This window comes from Gavia stellata, chromosome 6 (assembly GCF_030936135.1).
Source record: "Gavia stellata isolate bGavSte3 chromosome 6, bGavSte3.hap2, whole genome shotgun sequence".
NCBI lineage: Eukaryota > Metazoa > Chordata > Aves > Gaviiformes > Gaviidae > Gavia > Gavia stellata.
Window position 1 is genome coordinate 3,535,263 of NC_082599.1, and position 17,158 is coordinate 3,552,420.

The 17,158-nt window shown below is 42.8% G+C and overlaps 1 protein-coding gene across 1 annotated transcript in view; it reads left to right on the top strand.

Moving 5' to 3' along the window:
• The window catches only part of OBSCN (obscurin, cytoskeletal calmodulin and titin-interacting RhoGEF), a 194,316-nt gene that overhangs the window by 92,645 nt on the left and 84,513 nt on the right, over nt 1–17,158 (top strand). The window contains 15 exon segments of the mRNA XM_059818275.1: nt 517–780; nt 1,108–1,371; nt 1,675–1,938; nt 2,477–2,740; nt 4,201–4,464; nt 5,829–6,095; nt 6,468–6,731; nt 7,337–7,603; nt 8,608–8,874; nt 9,576–9,842; nt 11,094–11,360; nt 12,549–12,821; nt 13,457–13,723; nt 15,727–15,993; nt 16,525–16,794. Coding sequence (XP_059674258.1) covers nt 517–780; nt 1,108–1,371; nt 1,675–1,938; nt 2,477–2,740; nt 4,201–4,464; nt 5,829–6,095; nt 6,468–6,731; nt 7,337–7,603; nt 8,608–8,874; nt 9,576–9,842; nt 11,094–11,360; nt 12,549–12,821; nt 13,457–13,723; nt 15,727–15,993; nt 16,525–16,794 — 3,996 coding nt within the window.

Here is a 17,158-nt window from a genome sequence, read left to right on the forward strand (position 1 = left end):
GTTAGGATGCACCTGAGCTTCCTTGTGTGAAGGTCTTATAGCAGATTTCCACAATGGAGACATCGTCCTTCTTTTTCCTTTTTATTGTTACCCAAGCACTTTCAAGCTCTGATTCTGCTCTTCAGCCTCATTCTAACTCTCGGGCTAGGTCTGTAGGCAACCTTAACACGTAAGGTAAAACCTTTTCGTTTTTTCCTTTAGCTTTTTTTCCTGATCATGGAGTAAGCTGCTATATCGATTTCCCAGGCTGAATTATACTGAGAAAGTTACAGTTTTGACCGTGCATGAAGTTTCCCTATTCCTGCTGTTTATTCTTCATACATCTCTAAACCAATCAGCACATTTACCCACTGTATAAGACCCTTTTGTGTCTATGATACAAATTAGTATCTTCCTTCTGTGAGATTATCCTCATGTCAATAACTAAGCATGGATAGATATTGGTAAACAACAGGTTCATTTTTTTGGTGGCCAAGAACTGCTTATCATGAAAATATTTGCTCCTCTGTTTCTCAGCCCTTCCTGCTCTCTTCAAAGAAGAGTTAAGAAATGAGGAAGCCACGGAGGGTGAAGTAGTCACTCTGCGCTGTGAGCTGACCAAGACCGCTTCAGTGGAGTGGAAAAAAGGACACACAGTACTCAAACCTAGCGAGAAATACAAAATGAGGCAGAAGGATGTCACTGCAGAACTGATGATCCATAATCTAAATGAGAGTGATGCTGGTGATTATACCTGCGTGTGCGGGGATAAGCAGTCCACAGCTTCCCTAGCAGTACACGGTAATAACCACTTTCATCTAGATAGCTTATGCTTTGGGTTCATTTTTTCTCCACGTTCATTGTTATCTCTGCATAGTTCCTCCACGTCTGCCTTCGCATGTCATATAGTCATGAGAATTAATTTGCATTTTGTGATTTAAGGGAAAAACCTTCACCCCAATTCCATACCCAAAGTGGTTTTAGGACCTGATCCCTAAAGTAAATGTGAGATCAGGCCCGAAGACATCGCCCCACTGTTGCCCTCTGCTCTCCTTCCCAGACCCCTGCCCTTCAACGGGAGGCTGTGTTTGCTGCTCCATTTTAACCCTCTGTCCGTTGCATCCTCAGCGCTGCCTGCACACATCAAGGAAAGCCTGAAGGACGAGGAGGTAACAGAAGGTCAAGCAGCCACTCTGCACTGTGAGCTGACCAAGGTTGCTCAAGTAGAGTGGAAAAAGGGAAGCACTTTGCTCAAAGTCAGCGACAAATACAAAATGAGACAGGAGGGCACGGTCATGAAGCTGCTTATCCATGACGTAGAATTGAAAGACGCTGGAGAATACACTTGTGTGTGTGGAGAACAGGAGACAACAGCTGCCTTGATAGTGCATGGTAAAAACCATATACATATATCTGTATTATTGTGTTTTTCTCTACCAGCTCATCACTATTGGTTGTGTGTTCACCTGTGGCTGAATTTGTTTTTTTTAAAATTTGTAAGCTGTCTCTAAGATCTGGTTGCATCCAGGCTGCTTTTCTGTTTCTGTCTATTGGTTTGCCCAATGTCCCAGAATTATAAGGAAAGGAAACTCTTTCCACCCTAAAATGTTCTCTGTTTCTGTACTGCTCCGTCCCCTTATCACCTGTATGCCACGTGTCATTTTTAATGTCCTCTGCCTGTTTTGTGACCTTCAGCCCTGCCTGCACTTTTCAAAGAAGAACTGAAGGACATGCAAGCCATGGAAAGCCAAACAGCCACTCTGCGCTGTGAACTGACCAAGGCTGCAGCTGTGTCATGGAAGAAAGGAAGCAAAATACTCAGGGCAAGTGAAAAATACATCATGCGGCAGGATAATGCCCTTGCTGAGCTGGAAATTTGTGATCTAGAGCTGCAGGATGCGGGAGATTACACCTGTGTGTGTGGAGACCAACACACCACGGCTTCTCTGACAGTGAATGGTAAATTCATCTTGCAGATGACTGTTCGTTTCTTGTTTCTCTGAAACGTCCTGTTGCTGTATGAAGTGTTCACCTATCAGCTTTTTCCTAGGAATAAATTTGTGTTCAGGAAAGGAGAACTTCTTGTTCTGACACTTAATTTTGGTCTGATATTCCTGAAATGGGAGCTGAGGACATGACTATTTCTCCGTGCAGACAAACTGCTATGTTGTAAGTTTAAGGGAATAGCGCCTAGGAAATGCTCCTGTTAGGCCAGCTGAGATGTCCTGCCCCCATGGAGGGTGGCCCTGTGATAAATTCTTTAGTTTGCATCTTGAATCCATCCAGCCTGTTGTACTTTGACCTGTCAGTTCAGCACTTCTTTTCTTACTGTTACTGCTGGATTTAGTTTCCGGTATTATTGTAGTGATAACCTCAACCTCAATGGCCAAAGACCCTGATCTGGCCAGATTTGAACTTCAGCTGAGAATTCATGATGCTGATCACAAATGCAGAGGGCTTGGTTTAAATACACTATCTATTAACTTTCCATTCCCAGCCCTGCCGGTGCTTTTCAAGGAAGAACTGAAGAATGAAGAAGTCCAAGAAGGAGCATCAGTCTCTCTGCGTTGTGAATTAACCAAAGCAGCTCCAGTGCAGTGGAAAATAGGGTCCAAAGTGCTCAAAGCAAGTGACAAATATCACATGAGACAGCCTGGCACCACTGCAGAGCTGGTCATTCATGGCCTAGAAGTAAAAGATGCTGGAGATTACACCTGTGTGTGTGGTGACCAGAAGACAACAGCAACCTTAACAGTTCATGGTAAAAAGACCTTATTAAAATTGATAAATAGCTCTATAGGTGAACATCACTCTGAAATTCAGCTGCTTCTGGGTCAGCAACTTGTCGTTGTCTTTATCCCCTTCTCTTCCTTCTTTCTATGTATAGCTCATTTCTTACTGAGAAAGAATAGCTCAGGGCACATTTTTGGGTCATCATTAATCTGTTCCCCTTTAAAAGGAGAAAACAAGACATTTCATTCTGTCCAAGTCCCCTTTCCTTGGACATTTCCATTTTCCAGCTCTTTTGCCCACCTCATCCCTATGGGTCACTTCAGCCAACCACAGTTTTCTCCAAAATACACATGTATCGTCTGTCAGGCCATTCTCAAAGGAGAAGTGAGGGTTGGGGCAGCAGCAGAAGGAGATGTCACTCTGCTGGGTGACCTGGCCATGCTTACTCCTTGGGGGTACCAGACTCTTTAAGCAAGTCAGAATGAGTTAAGAATTAGTTACCATTTCAGAACTTGTTACCTCTAACCTAGGTTTGAAGGATGCAGGGGTCTACACCTCTGTCTGTGGGGATCAAGACTACCTTGGCATTAGGTATTAAAAAAACCCCCAACAACACAGGTTATCAGCAGTTATACTCTTCTTTATCCTACTAGCTCCCAATAAACCAATCCAGAAATAAATCCTTGTGTTACATTAATACTCTCATTACCTGATGTTCTACTCTCCTCATTAATGAGTATCCGTTTTAATGGAGTAACAGTCTTTGGCTCTGAGGAACTTGGTCAAAGACACCCAGTTCTGTTCCCTTCAGCTTTTTCCAAAAACTTCTGACCCTCCCTGCACTCTCCTGAGACATGGACTTTTTCTGAGGCATTTGGGGAGTACTGTTTGTATTCTGTACCCACTTACAGTAGTTGTGCTCAAGGCACATTTGTGGGTAAATGTTAATAATTAGTTTTCCTGAAGGTTGTTTCCTGTAGGTTGTTCTGTCTTTAGGTTCCAATTTCCAAAATGGGAAATAGTGAGAACGTGAAATTTTTATTATATATAATGGCCCTTCAAACTTCAATTTAAAACTAGAAGTAGTTTTATTTTGAAATCTGGCTGCTTTCATGGAGATAGTGCTATAAGTTTGAGTAAAAACAAAACAGAAAATAACAATACCAGCCTCCAAGAAATCATACCTGTGTAGGTGAAATAGTACTGTATCCAGCAGTGTTATTTGTGAGCGCTGTTGACACAAGATCTGGATCTTTCTGTACTGTTCTTTCACCATGAAAAACAACAGACACCCAGGGAACTCATCCCTTATGGTAAGTGAAACCACATCACACTAGAAGAATGAGTTTCTGAGTTGGCTATGGCCAAGCATGTTTATAATAGGCTGAAAAAGGGAGGCATGAGGGGAAATAATCCCCAGCATGAAAAAGAAATTAGGATTTTAATTCTGCTCTTCTGATGACCATTTGTCCCTGTTGCATCCTTCAGCTCTGCCACTGCTCTTTAAGGAAGAGCTGAAGAACAAGGACGCAGAAGAAGGTGGAGAAGTCACCCTGCACTGTGAGCTCACCAAGGCTGCGCGGGTGGAGTGGCGGAAGGACCAGAGGATTCTCAAAGCGAGTGAGAAATACAAAATGAGGCAGGAAGGGACCAAGGCAGAGCTGGTGATTCATGAAATAGCTGAGGAGGATGCAGGAGACTACACCTGTGTGTGTGGAGAGCACCAGACTACAGCTGTCTTAACAGTACAGGGTAAAAATTATCTTGACCTCCTATTTCCTAACGGGAAAGGTCTGTCTTCTACTATAAGGTGTTCAATTTTTCCATGTCTGTTTGTTCAACCTTATTAACTGAAGTTCCATTCATTTGAAAGTATTCCCTGCCTTTGACGACCTGCAGACTGTGTATATTGGAAAATACCGGTCTGCATTTTTTCTGTGCCATCCTTTTGTCTTCTCCTTTCCTTAAACACAAACCTGCTATCCCTTCATCTTTCTTTTCTGGCATGCCTTTCCTAGCATATAAACCCACTATTCTTTTGTCTTTCCTTTCCTGCATTTATTCTCTAAAATACAAATCTGTTTATTCTTTGCCATTCCTTTCTGGCATTCTCAATACCTACCATTTTAATGTAGTATAGGGTATAAAAAGCAGTATCCAGAATAAGGCTCTGTTAGTTACAATTTCTTCTGTACTGAGTTATGCTGATATTGGGTTTTGAGCCCATAACCTCTGTCGTAATGCACAAAGATAGATTTTCAGTGGGAGTCTGATTTTCTAAGCAGGAAAGAATAAATTCTTTCTGTGACCTCCTTCTGGTCTTAATTTGTTGCAAGAACCAGTTGCTGTGCAAACAAAAGTGGTGGACATCCCATCTCACTGCTGGAGATGGGAAACGTGCCAAACCAAGGAGGCTAAACCTGGTTTCTAGCCTGGATATTTTAACATAGCTGCACTACTATGGAGTGAGACACTGGATTTGAGATCTGAGATATCCCATTATCCCACCTAGTTAATAAAGGGACATATGTTAACGTCATCAAATTTATTTCAAGGACACAACTTGCAACGGGTACTAGAACTATGTTAAGTGGGGAAAATATGTTCTGAGACAAGACGACAGGCTGGGAATCAGCATCTGGAGATTTTTTTGGGGGGTCAAGAAGAATCTGGGAGCCCTGGCCACATCTTTTCAAGCGTATCTCAAGGAAGAAGGAGTGATGATGTGTAAGGAGCTGTGCCAACACTCAGAGCTCAGCAGGGCTGCTCTGTAAGTAGGAAAAGAGAGTACAAAGGCATGAAGTTTGTGGAAGACATCAACACATGTGTGAATTAAGGGTCTCAGAGATTATATTCTTAGTTCTTCTTACATGGAAACTGGTAGAAAGCAGGTGTAAATCTCTTGAGGACAGCGCAATTTTGCTAGTAGGAAGCCAGCATAAACCCAAAAGGATTAGGGTATATATTCCCCCTAGGATGTTTTCAGTTCTCTTTCCTCTCTTTGCTGCTGATGCTCACCCTTCCATAACCTCCACAACTTTCCCCTGTCACCTCCTACTCTCACCCATCCCTGGAGATATCCTCAGTTTGTAATACTCTTTACCTGCATCCTTCAGCTGTGCCTCCATTTTTCCAAGAAGAAATGTCCAGCAAGGAAGCAGTAGAAGGTGGAACAGCCACTTTGCACTGTGAGCTCAGCAAGGCATCTGCCCATGTTCAGTGGAAGAAGGGCCATCACGTCCTCACCTCGGACAACAAGTACAGCATGCGACAGGAAGGCTGTGTTCTGGAGCTGGTAGTTCACAATTTAGACTTGAATGATACTGGAGATTATGCCTGTGTGTGTGGAGACAAGACCACCACAGCTGCCTTAACAGTGCATGGTAAAGTAATCCTTGGGACTAAGGTCCTCCAAACCTTAGACCTGCCCCAGTCTCTATTGCTATGGTCTGTTCCCTTTCCCTTTCTGTTTGCTTGGGCTTTTGTGTTCCTTTGGCGTTTGGTCATGTTCTTCCTCCTTCTGTTAGAATTGGGAAAAGAGCTGCCTGTTGGTGTTTGTCTTCCTCAGCTGTGCTGGTCCTTCTCACTTCCCCTGCCCTGATGCAGAGTCCAGGGAAGTCAGGGGAGATTTTTCCATTGTGTTCCACTGACCTGGATCAGGGCTCAGTAGTGTACCATACATCCTCTCCCCCAGGACCTCACCTAGCTGCTTTTTTAATGTTCACTCTCTCTATGGTAATTCTTTTACTCTTCAGCACTGCCTCCAGAATTCAAAAAAGATCTGAAGGACCTAGAAGCTGTAGAAAGTGGGACAGCTGCTCTGCACTGCGAGCTGACTAAACCTGCTGTGGTGGAGTGGAAGAAAGGGCAGGAGGTGCTCAAAGCAAGCAGCAAATATAAAATGAGTCAAGATGGTGCTGTTGCAAAGCTGATTATCCATGAGCTGGATGTGGAGGACACTGGAGACTACACCTGTGTCTGTGGAGATCAGCAGACAACTGCCACTTTGACAGTCAATGGTAAAAAAAAAAAAAAAAAAGGAAAAAAAAAGAAAAGGTTATAATATTTTCTGAAAATAAAATCTGTGGTTTAGTGTCACTTCTGGAGAAGAGCTGACTACATTTCATAAGGCGTGCAGAATAACATGGTCTATACAGCCTAATAGAGTGACCAGGTAGAAAATGGGAATTGCAATGCAGAACTAAGTGCATTTTGTCAGTATGTTACTGTCAGGATAATTGTAATCTCTCCTGCAAGTGGCCTGCCTTAAGAGGGAATGTGAACTTTTACAACTGCCTGCTGACCTTCAGAATACCTCTTCGGTGATCAGGGGAACACGTTGGCTACTTTTATAGTAGGAAAAACATTCTGCCATTTTTAGATCATAAATTAGATTAAGCTTCTATATACTTCATGGCAAATTTAACTTCTTGAAATCAATTTCTTCTTGTTCTGCAAATATTACCATTACTTCTCTGGGGAAATAGCCTTGTACTTCAAATCTAGAGCATTGAGGCTTAGAGACATCTGCAAAGAAGCTCTTTTAGTGCTTTCAATTTCTTTCTACCTTCTCTTTCCCAAACCCCAACTGCAGTATGTTGCAAGTTATATGTCTATTTTATAGCCCTACCAGCACTTTTTAAACAAGAGCTTCAGAATACCGAGGCAGAAGAAGGTGGTACAGCAACACTGAGGTGTGAGCTTACCAAACCCAAGGCTCCAGTGGAGTGGAGGAAAGGAGATACAACTCTCTACCCTGGTTTGAAGTACAAGATGAAGCAGCAGGGCTCCACTGCTGAACTGGTCATTTATGACTTAGAACTGGACGATTCAGGAAAGTACACCTGTGACTCTGGACATCAGCAGACAACGGCTGTGGTAACCGTACATGGTAGGCAGAGTATTGACCCTTGGCTCAGTAGAGATGAAGTGAACGGAGCATGTCTCAGTGTTCCCTACAGCCATTTTTGCTGCTGGTCCATGCCAGCATACATATTCTACTTGAGCGTGACACCTGGTCAAGTTAAAAAGGTTCTGCTTGCAGTATGTGGAGTGATTGATCAGCATCAAAGCAATTAAATGTTGCTGTGATGTCAAAATACGATGAACCCTCCTGCCCTCTGAGTGCAGGGCGTGTGGCTGCGTATGGGAATGGATAACAGAAAATAAGCCAGGCAGGCTGTTCACTATTTTGGGCTGTTGATTGCTTCAGTAGACATAAGGGATGCCTAACTGGGTGTGATGCCTAACTGGGATGAGAAGAAATGCAACAATTGGTGGATAAAGGATTTCTATAACATTTGAATGTGCTGTATTATTACCTGAGGCTTTGAGCCTTAGGTGTAAACACTGAGTGTATCTGTTTTCCTCAGCCCCTTCTACCATCCTGAGCAAGATCTTGCCCGTAATCTGAATTTCCTCTTCCATTTATCACTCTATTGTCATCTCTTACTGTATTGCATTGTCTTGTGTTTTGAGTGCTAACCTGATCTTTTATATGTTGATGGAAGCTTTATTTGGGGGGAAAAATACTCTTAGCTTAATACTGCAAACTCACAGACCTCTGTTAAGGAACAAGGGTCCGTGTCCCACTGTGTCCCAGTGGTCTTTGACTAAAGCATCCCTAGTTGGCATGGATATACTTCTGTAGGAAAGCCTGACTCCTTCAGACCACAAACCAGGCCATTCTGTGGACTACTCCCCAAGACCAGCTCTCACCATCTGTCCTCAGCTCTTGGTTCACATAATGGTTCAAGAAAGGTGACACCAAGACACAGACTTGCAGCCCAAGGATTGTGGAATCATTAGCATAGGCCATTTCTGAAGAATGATGGTAGGATTGGGTCCCTTCCAGACTAAACCACTCTGAAAACATTTCCTTCTCAAACTTTGCAGCACTGCCTGTCACATTTAAGCAAACCCTTCAAAATAAGGAATCAGAGGAAGGAAGTACAGCTACATTCTGCTGTGAGCTGTCAAAACCCAATGCTGCAGTGGAATGGAGGAAAGGAGGAGTGGGGTTGCAGCCCAGCCAGAAGTATGAAATGAGGCAGAGGGAATGCCATGTAGAGCTCTTAATACATAATCTCAAATTAGAAGATACAGGAGAATACAGCTGTGATACTGGGGATCAGGAAACCAAGGCATCTTTAAATGTGAAAGGTAGGTGGTGTGAGCTGACTCCTAAAGCAATATATTCCATCCAACATGCAAAGCAACAGTTTGAATATGAATATTTTTAACTACATTATTTTTTTCCCTATAAATATTCTCCTTTTCATCTGATATACTCTGTTTATTTATTTTTTTTTTAAATGAGAATGGAAGAGGATGATACTTTGTTCTTCCAGTGCTGCATTTGAGTCTTGGGTTCTAAGAAGAAACACTTTCTAGCTTTATGGCTGGGGAGAAATTAAAGAAAGAGCAATGCTTTCACATAACATCTAGACACTTCACATGTTATGTGGCTTAAATATTTAAAAAAGATTTTCTTCCAAATCCTGGAAGAACACTGACAACGACCCTCCTCATCTGTCAAGGCTGTCCATGGAGTTTCCAACTTCTTTACTCTTGAGATCTTTGTTAGATCATCTGAAGGACAAATTCATTCAAAGAATTCAATCCTGGGGAAGATTTGAGTCAAGCAACAAAGGAAATAAATGTTTTAAGTGCTGATGGCTGCTTCTCATGCAGCAAGATCTCCTAGTAGCTCCAGGCGAATTAGAAAACATGGATCCTGCCTAGGAATATAGCACTTGCAAAGCACAGTATCTTGTTCCCCAAAGTGTCAGTCTAACTGTGTTAACCAGAAATTGACTCAGGCTTCAATAAAAGCTCCTGTTCCTTCTTTTTTTCCCCTTTAGCTCTACCAGTTCTTTTCAAAAAAGAGCTCAAGGACAAGGAGGCAGAAGAAGGAGCTGCGGTGAAATTCCAGTGTGAGCTGACAAAGGATAATGCAACAGTGGAGTGGAGGAAAGGCGCCATGGAGCTCTTCCCATGTGCCAAATATGAAATTAAATTAAGTGGTCGCACAGCTGAACTCGTGATTCATGATGTAGAACCAGAAGATGCCTCTGATTACACATGTGATACAGGAGACCAGCAGAGCACAGCAGTCCTCAGAGTGAATGGTTAGCATTGCATCAAAATGGAACAGAGGATAAAAGGGATTTGTGAAATTGTGTGAATTATATTCTTTTAGTCATTGGTGAATAAGGCACCCCAAAAGTTAAGATAAAGAGGAAAGCAAGTGCTCGGTCATAAACAGAAAAGCAGATCTTGTGAGACAGGATTTGCAGAATGGCCATTTAAGCCTGTAAAGCACCTTGTACAGTGTATTGACCCCTTCCTCTGATATGATAAAAGCAAGAAACTCTGCATCCTGGAGATTTTGAAATTCTAATAGATCTTTATTTTTGGCACTTTGCATTTATTGCTAGTTCAGTTGAATCAGTAAGGAATTTACTTAAGTTGAATCAATAAGTCATTTACAAAAGCATTTAAAAAAAATTACATTTTTGTAATGCCCTCCCATGAAGATCCTGAGAACACTGTGTTTAAACAAACCAGGAATAATGTCTGTGATGAATCACCATCTGTGAAATGTTTGTGGTCATCTCAAACTGTTGGGTGGAACTTGTGGCTTTGATCTAAGCCACAACCTTTCAAACTACATGGCTGAACCTGACCCATGAAGCAGCCGCTGGGTCAACTACGAGTGAAAGAGCCCTGTGCTTGCTTTCCATATATCACGACAGGTTTCAGACAGAAGAACCACAAGCACTGAGATTCCTGTTTTTTGCAACTGCTCACACACACACGATGGATATTCCCTTCCCATTTTCGTCAGTGACAAGCTGTTGTCTGAGCTGTTCCATGCCCCGCATGAATAAATGTAGTCCATTTGTGTGTGCATCATCTGGAAGGACTCACTGTTGATGATCTAGGGTCTTGAAAAGATAGCAGAGAAATCAGAAATGTGTTTAAAACTTTACATCACTTATGGTGTTGGATGTCATGAGTATTTCTATAAAAATGAACAGGTTTACACTAGTTTTAATCAGAAAGTACCAGATTTTGTTTAGTAAAGATCCTTATGTGTGCGGGACTTTCCAGTATCCAGAGCGAATATATAAAAGGTGTAATGTGGATGCCCTTGACTTCATGGAAAGCAAATATATTTGGGGAGCTCTCTGACCCTCTCCTTGTCTGGGTATACAGAACATAGGTCTGTTTATAGAGAAAAAAGAGGTGGTTGTTATCATATAACCACTTAATAAAAATTTGCTGTGCAACATCAGACCCCAGATGGCTTGTGCTGAGCTGTCCAGATCTGGCATTCAAGCTAATGAACTGTGCATTTATTGTTTTTCACCTTGCAGCCATCAAACCCCGGCTGAAGCAGCAGCTGAAGAATGAAGAAGTGGAAGTGGGAGGAACAGCCAGGCTGCGCTGTGAGATTTCCATTAGCAAAGCAGAAGTGGAGTGGAGGAAAGACGGAGTCATCCTTCACTCAAGCTCCAAGTACGAAATGTGGCAGGACGGCACCCTCCGCGAGCTGCGTGTTCACCGCCTGGAGCATAGCGATGCTGGAGAGTATTCCTGCAAGGCTGGAGATGAGACGAGCTCTGCAAAACTGACTGTGAAAGGCAAGACCCGTTTATTGGGGCAAGGGGATTTTCATTTTAGGAAGCTAAGATTTACTATTGTGATAAGCAATTGTGATAAACACAGAGCATAGGAAGGGTATCGTAAAAAATCTTGTGCTTAATGAATACACTGAAGCAAAGATTTGCATGGTGGACAGGAGAGGATAAGGCAGCTGTAATTTTTGACTCACGGTTTGAAATATTTGCTTGACATCACATGCACATGAGTGAACAGATGGTCCATCCCCAGCTTCCAGTCACATGGCAGCTGCATCTGGCCTTAATACCATTACGGACAGAGCTTGCTTTCAGGTTGGACCACTAGTGTGGAGCAATCACCGCTAGCATCTCTAGAGGCTACTTGATATTATAGATACTCTCTACATTATGCCCAGCTGCACCCTTTTTCATGCAGATGGTGACCTCAGTTGTATGAATAAGTACGGTGTTTGCTCAGATGAAGATTGCGTTGCTTCTCCTTTGGCATTCCCCAGTGGATTTGGGATTCATACAGCTTTTGCCTGTTGTAGGCTGTCTGTATGATCTTTGCACAGATCTGCAGGTGCCCAGCTGTCCTAGAAGCAGGACTCAAGCAAAGTGAAGCGCAAATGCCCTGTGCTCATACTAATCCAGTAAGTCCTGCTGAGAGCACAAAGCCAACCAGATCCCCAGACGGTTTGGAGTGCCAGCACGGAGTATATGCAATTCTGTTTGCAAGAAGACAGTACAGGGGATCAGGTTTTAATGTTATTCTGTGAAGATATCTAAGTGCAAATGTAGTAAGTTTCAGAATCCTGAATTTGGCATCTAACATTCACACCTTATTCACCCAATTACTTTATCAACCATGTAATTAAAAAAATCAATACTCAACGTATCTCTGAGAAAGGGCAAGCGATAAAACCGCTAACTGAAAGATACTGACCATGTTACCAAGCACGCTGAAAGCAGTGAACCAGCAGAGCTTGAAACATGTGATTTGAGAGGCTGTGCTATCTCCATCCTTGGAGGGTACTTAAAGCTCAGCTGGACAAGGTGCTGAGCAACCTTCTGTAAGCTGGCCCTGCTTTGAGAGTGGTTGAGCCAGATGACCTCCAGAAGTCCCCTCTAACCTGTATTATTTGATGATTCTGTGATTTGATCCGTGTTTTCCCTTGCATGGCTTGACTACTGATGGACTGTTTGCAGAGCCTGACGTGACCATCGTGAGTGGCCTAAAGGACATGGTGGTGGTTGAAGGGGACGATGTCACGTTTCGGTGCCAGGTTTCTCATGAGAATGCAAGGGATGTTGAATGGAAGCTACAGGATGTTGCTCTGCAAAATAATGAAATGAATGAGATCTCAGTGGAAAAAGGGAAGATTCACACCCTGACATTAAGGAAGGTGACTGAGCAGGACATTGGCACCATCACTTTCCGAGTGGGATCCCACACGTCGACAGCAGAGCTCACAGTAAAAGGTAGGGGCTCTCTGTGATCTGGGAAAGGAACAGGATTGGTGAGAACAGGTAATATTTTGCTTATGCTAATAGTAAATTCAAGGCCATCATTCACCCCTAGTTAGCTCATGAAGTACTTGTGCTTCAGAGCGTACATGATATACTAATGTGGTCTCATATACGGTCATCACTATGGATAGAAAGTGGAAATATCACCAGGGTCCTGAAGCTAACTGGTTTCTAGAGAAATTACTGGGGTAGCTCCAGTAAGTGGATTGTCAGACCTGTAATTTTCATCGTTTTCACTCTCCTTTTTCTTTTTCTTCTTTGGAGTCTTTCTTTGTCTAAACACTGTTTTGAAAAAATTCTCAAACAACCTTCTCCTTCCCTTTTTGAAACTGTTGGTCTGGTCAAAGTGCCCATCCCATCTGAACCAGTTAAAACATCTGTAAACTTTTTGATTAGCACTTCAGCAACTTCAACAAATATTTGTGAGTGGATTTCATCCAAAACCCATTCACTTGTTTTAACTCCCCAATGTATAACACGGAAGTTAAAGTATTTTTTAATACTTAACTGTTCAGCTGTAGCCTTAACACTGCAGGGAAACAAGATATAGGTGACTGTAAATGCCTTTGCTGTGTTTGTAATTTCAGTGCCACCTCCAGTCTTTAAGGAGAAATTACAGAGCACAGAACTGCAGGAAGAAGAAACAGCCATCCTCCGCTGCGAGGTCTCCCAGCCTAATGCTGCGGTGGAGTGGAAAAAGGGCGCTCAGGTGATTTCCCCGAGCTCCAAGTATGAAATCAGGCAGGAGGGAACAATCCATACTTTAAAGATTTATCACTTAAAACCAGAAGATTCTGGCAAGTACACCTGTGATAATGGAAATGAACAAACAACAGCCACTTTAACTGTTAAAGGTAGGTTCTGTTTTCTTTTTAAGACGAGAAACTTGTTCCACTTCCTTAACTTAGTACTAGCAAGAGGGTGCTATCTACTGTCCTTGACTTCAGATGGACTTTGCTGGCATAAAGCAGCTGAATCCTTTTGTTTTCAGAAGTTATGTTAAGTCCTGTGGTGTCCTGAGCAATGAACATGAAGTGACCCAAGTGCAGTAACTGCTTCCACAATCCTAGATCTAAGGGTCTCTTTCTGGTCACTCAGAAAACCAAGGCTGGAACTAAAATTAGCATAAGACCATTTTTGATGCTTAACAATCCTTTGAGCTGTAGTTCCACCTTGGAAAATGGTGCTCAAGAGTCTAACTGCTCAAACTTCCTTGGTCACTCAACTCCAGCTGATAAGCAAGGCACCTAAATACTTCGAGTGCCTAAGGTCTTAAAAATAGGTGTAATGTGCCAATATATTGATTTTTTAAAATCTGCTCCGGAACATATACAATATTAAGGTGACTTTTTCTGAGACCCAAGATGAGCAAAAATAAAGAGGAGACAGGATGTTCTTGTGAAATGCCATCTTTTGAAATACCCCTTGAGGGCTCTCCCATGAAGGGCATGCACCTGCCTGCTATCACACTAACTCCAGGACTCAGTGATACCAGAATATCTGTACTGTAAGCAAATACTCTGACGGTGGCTGTCCGTTTGTGTCTCTGCGTGGTCCCAGCCACTCCAGCACTCTTTGAAAAAAAACCTTTGAAACCAGGAAGCTGAGGAAGGCTCCACGGTCACCCTTCATGCTGAGCTCTCTAAACACAATGCACCAGTGAGGTGGAAAGAAGGGTCACTCTTGCTCCAAGCCAGCAACAAGTATGAGATGAAGCAGATGGGCTCTGCTGTGGAGCTATTCATCCACAATCTACAGTTGAAGGATGCCACAGACAGCATCTGCAATTCTGGCAATAAGCAAACTATGGCATCCTTGGTAGTGAAAAGTGATAAAAAGCTTTCACTTCACCTTTTAGGGAGCTCTAGGTTAGTTTAGATGTTCCACATGTAGGATTCAGGGACACTGTGGCAGAGTCTGGTCCTTTTTTCCAGTGAGGATTTCTGACTCAACAGGATGCAGTCTGACAGAGTACGTCTTCACAAAACTTTATTTCCCTCTCCTCCTTATTCCTTTGCTGGTTTCTAAGAGCCCTAGGGGTGAAGAACTTAGCTGCACAGTGGGATGCTTTCACTGCATATGCAACTGTACAAAAGCCTTGACCCCAGCCATTCCCCAGCTGTCCCACAAAATACACCATCCATTCCTACATCACCCACAAGAACCTTCAGATGTATCTCCTCTTATACACATCTGCCACCTGGTTGCTGTGAATTCACTCTGATTTCTGGAACCCCATCTCCTTCCCTTGTAAATACCAATTCAGCCGTAACTGTGGAGCCACCAAGGTTCTTGTAGGGAACTGCACTCGAGGAACTAAACTTCTACATGTGGCACATTTTAAATCAACCCATCAAAACTCCATCTTGACCTATCAGTTATATACATCAGTGCAGAGACTTTCAGAGTTCATCTCTCCTCCAGGTGCAGTTTTCAAATGAGGGGCATTAGGTAGAATTATAGAATCATACAATGATGTTTCTCCATGCATGCTCCCAAATACCCACAAACTTAGATATCAGGTGTAGGCTTTTGAATTGTGGTGTTGGTACCCTTTTGGAGATACATGCAATTAGATGCTCAAGAGTCCATATCTACGACTGCTTCTGTGTAAGAAGGAACACATTCCCAGAGGTGCTCAGTGTGTGCAGTGCCCAGTGACTCCTGGGGAGCGCAGAGTGCTTAGTGCTCCTGGAAATCCAGCACTTTCTGTCATTCCTTGTTTGGGTTTTAAAGTAATTTTGGAATTGAGTTTGAACCAAATTTGGAATGGCACCACAGTTTCATTAAACATAAGACTTAGTGACACAGTCAGCAGTGAAACATAATTTTTTTCCTCTGATTTATCTTGGTTTAGCTTTGCCAGTAATCTTCACACAACCACTCCAGAACCAACAAGCCGAAGAAGGCAGCACTATCACTTTGAGCTGTGAAATCTCAAAATCAAATGCCACTGTGCAGTGGAAGAAGGCTGGGACAGTACTGCGACCAAGTGACAAATACAAGATGCGCCAAGCTGGGTCCGTGGCTGAGCTGATGATTCGCAACCTGAGTGAAGCTGATGCTGGGGAATACATGTGTGACACAGGGGACCAGCAAACCACTGCAGCTGTGCTCGTGAAAGGTGGGACTTCATGTGGGGAAAAGCTGAATGGAGCTTAGTACCATGGCAGGGGCACATCATTAAGTAATTTGACAGCTAGACATTGTCCCGTGCCCAAGCTGAATCATGGGGCTCTCAGAGACAAGAGTGATTTCAGAGGGGTAAGAACTGGGTCATTTATCTCTAGGGAATCAGAAATGGGTCTTCAGTGAATGATTCTGTGGTTTAATGTTATTGTCACCCACTAAAATCTGTTGACGATGTTTACAGAATACATAGATTGCATTATATATATTATACATTTATTATACACACAATACGGTATAACATGCATACTTTATAGACTATCATATATATTGCATAATATATATGCACACATACATACATTATACATCTGTAAGAATGTAACATGCCCGTATAACCACATTTCCATGCATTTAGTGCTTAGTGGTTGTTCTTTCAAATAATATAGTACTGTCAAGAAAGAGCATAACAAAATGTTCAATCACCACTTGAAAGTAGATCTCAAACTCTGTTGACCTTTCCATAAAGAACCAGCCGCAACCATAGTGGAGACGCTGAAGGACATCACTACGTATGAAGGAGAAGACGCAGTGTTTGAATGCAGACTGTCCCGGGAAACAACTCAGGATGCCCAGTGGTTCCTGGGGGATGTTCCCCTGCAATCCAATGAAATGAACGAGATCAGAGTCCAAGGCACGTGTCACACTTTGATCCTGAGGAAGGTGACACTGGAAGACTGTGGGTCCATCAGTTTCAAAGTCGGGCAGCATACCTCAGCTGCACAGCTAACGGTCCAAGGTGAGCAACCACCTAGAAAGTGGGATTGAGGAGGTACTGGTAAGCACTGGCAACATTGCTTTAGCTTCTGGAGAGGTGTATTTGCAGGGAGGGGACCTTGGAAATTTTGGGAGACTCTTCTAACCTAATTTAGGCATTTAAGAGTTAGATACGTACATCTGAGCTAGTCATTTCAGTCCTTTTTATAGTCCAGGGAGTGAAGCAGACGTCCTTGGAAGACTAGCCAACTTATCCTGAAACAAGCAGCTGAGATATGTCAGAATCAATGCTGTAGAGTGTCAAGAATATGCTCTGAATTAATCTCCTACTTCTGATGGTTTTAGATCATATTTACTCCAAAAACCATCCAAAAACTCTGAAAAAC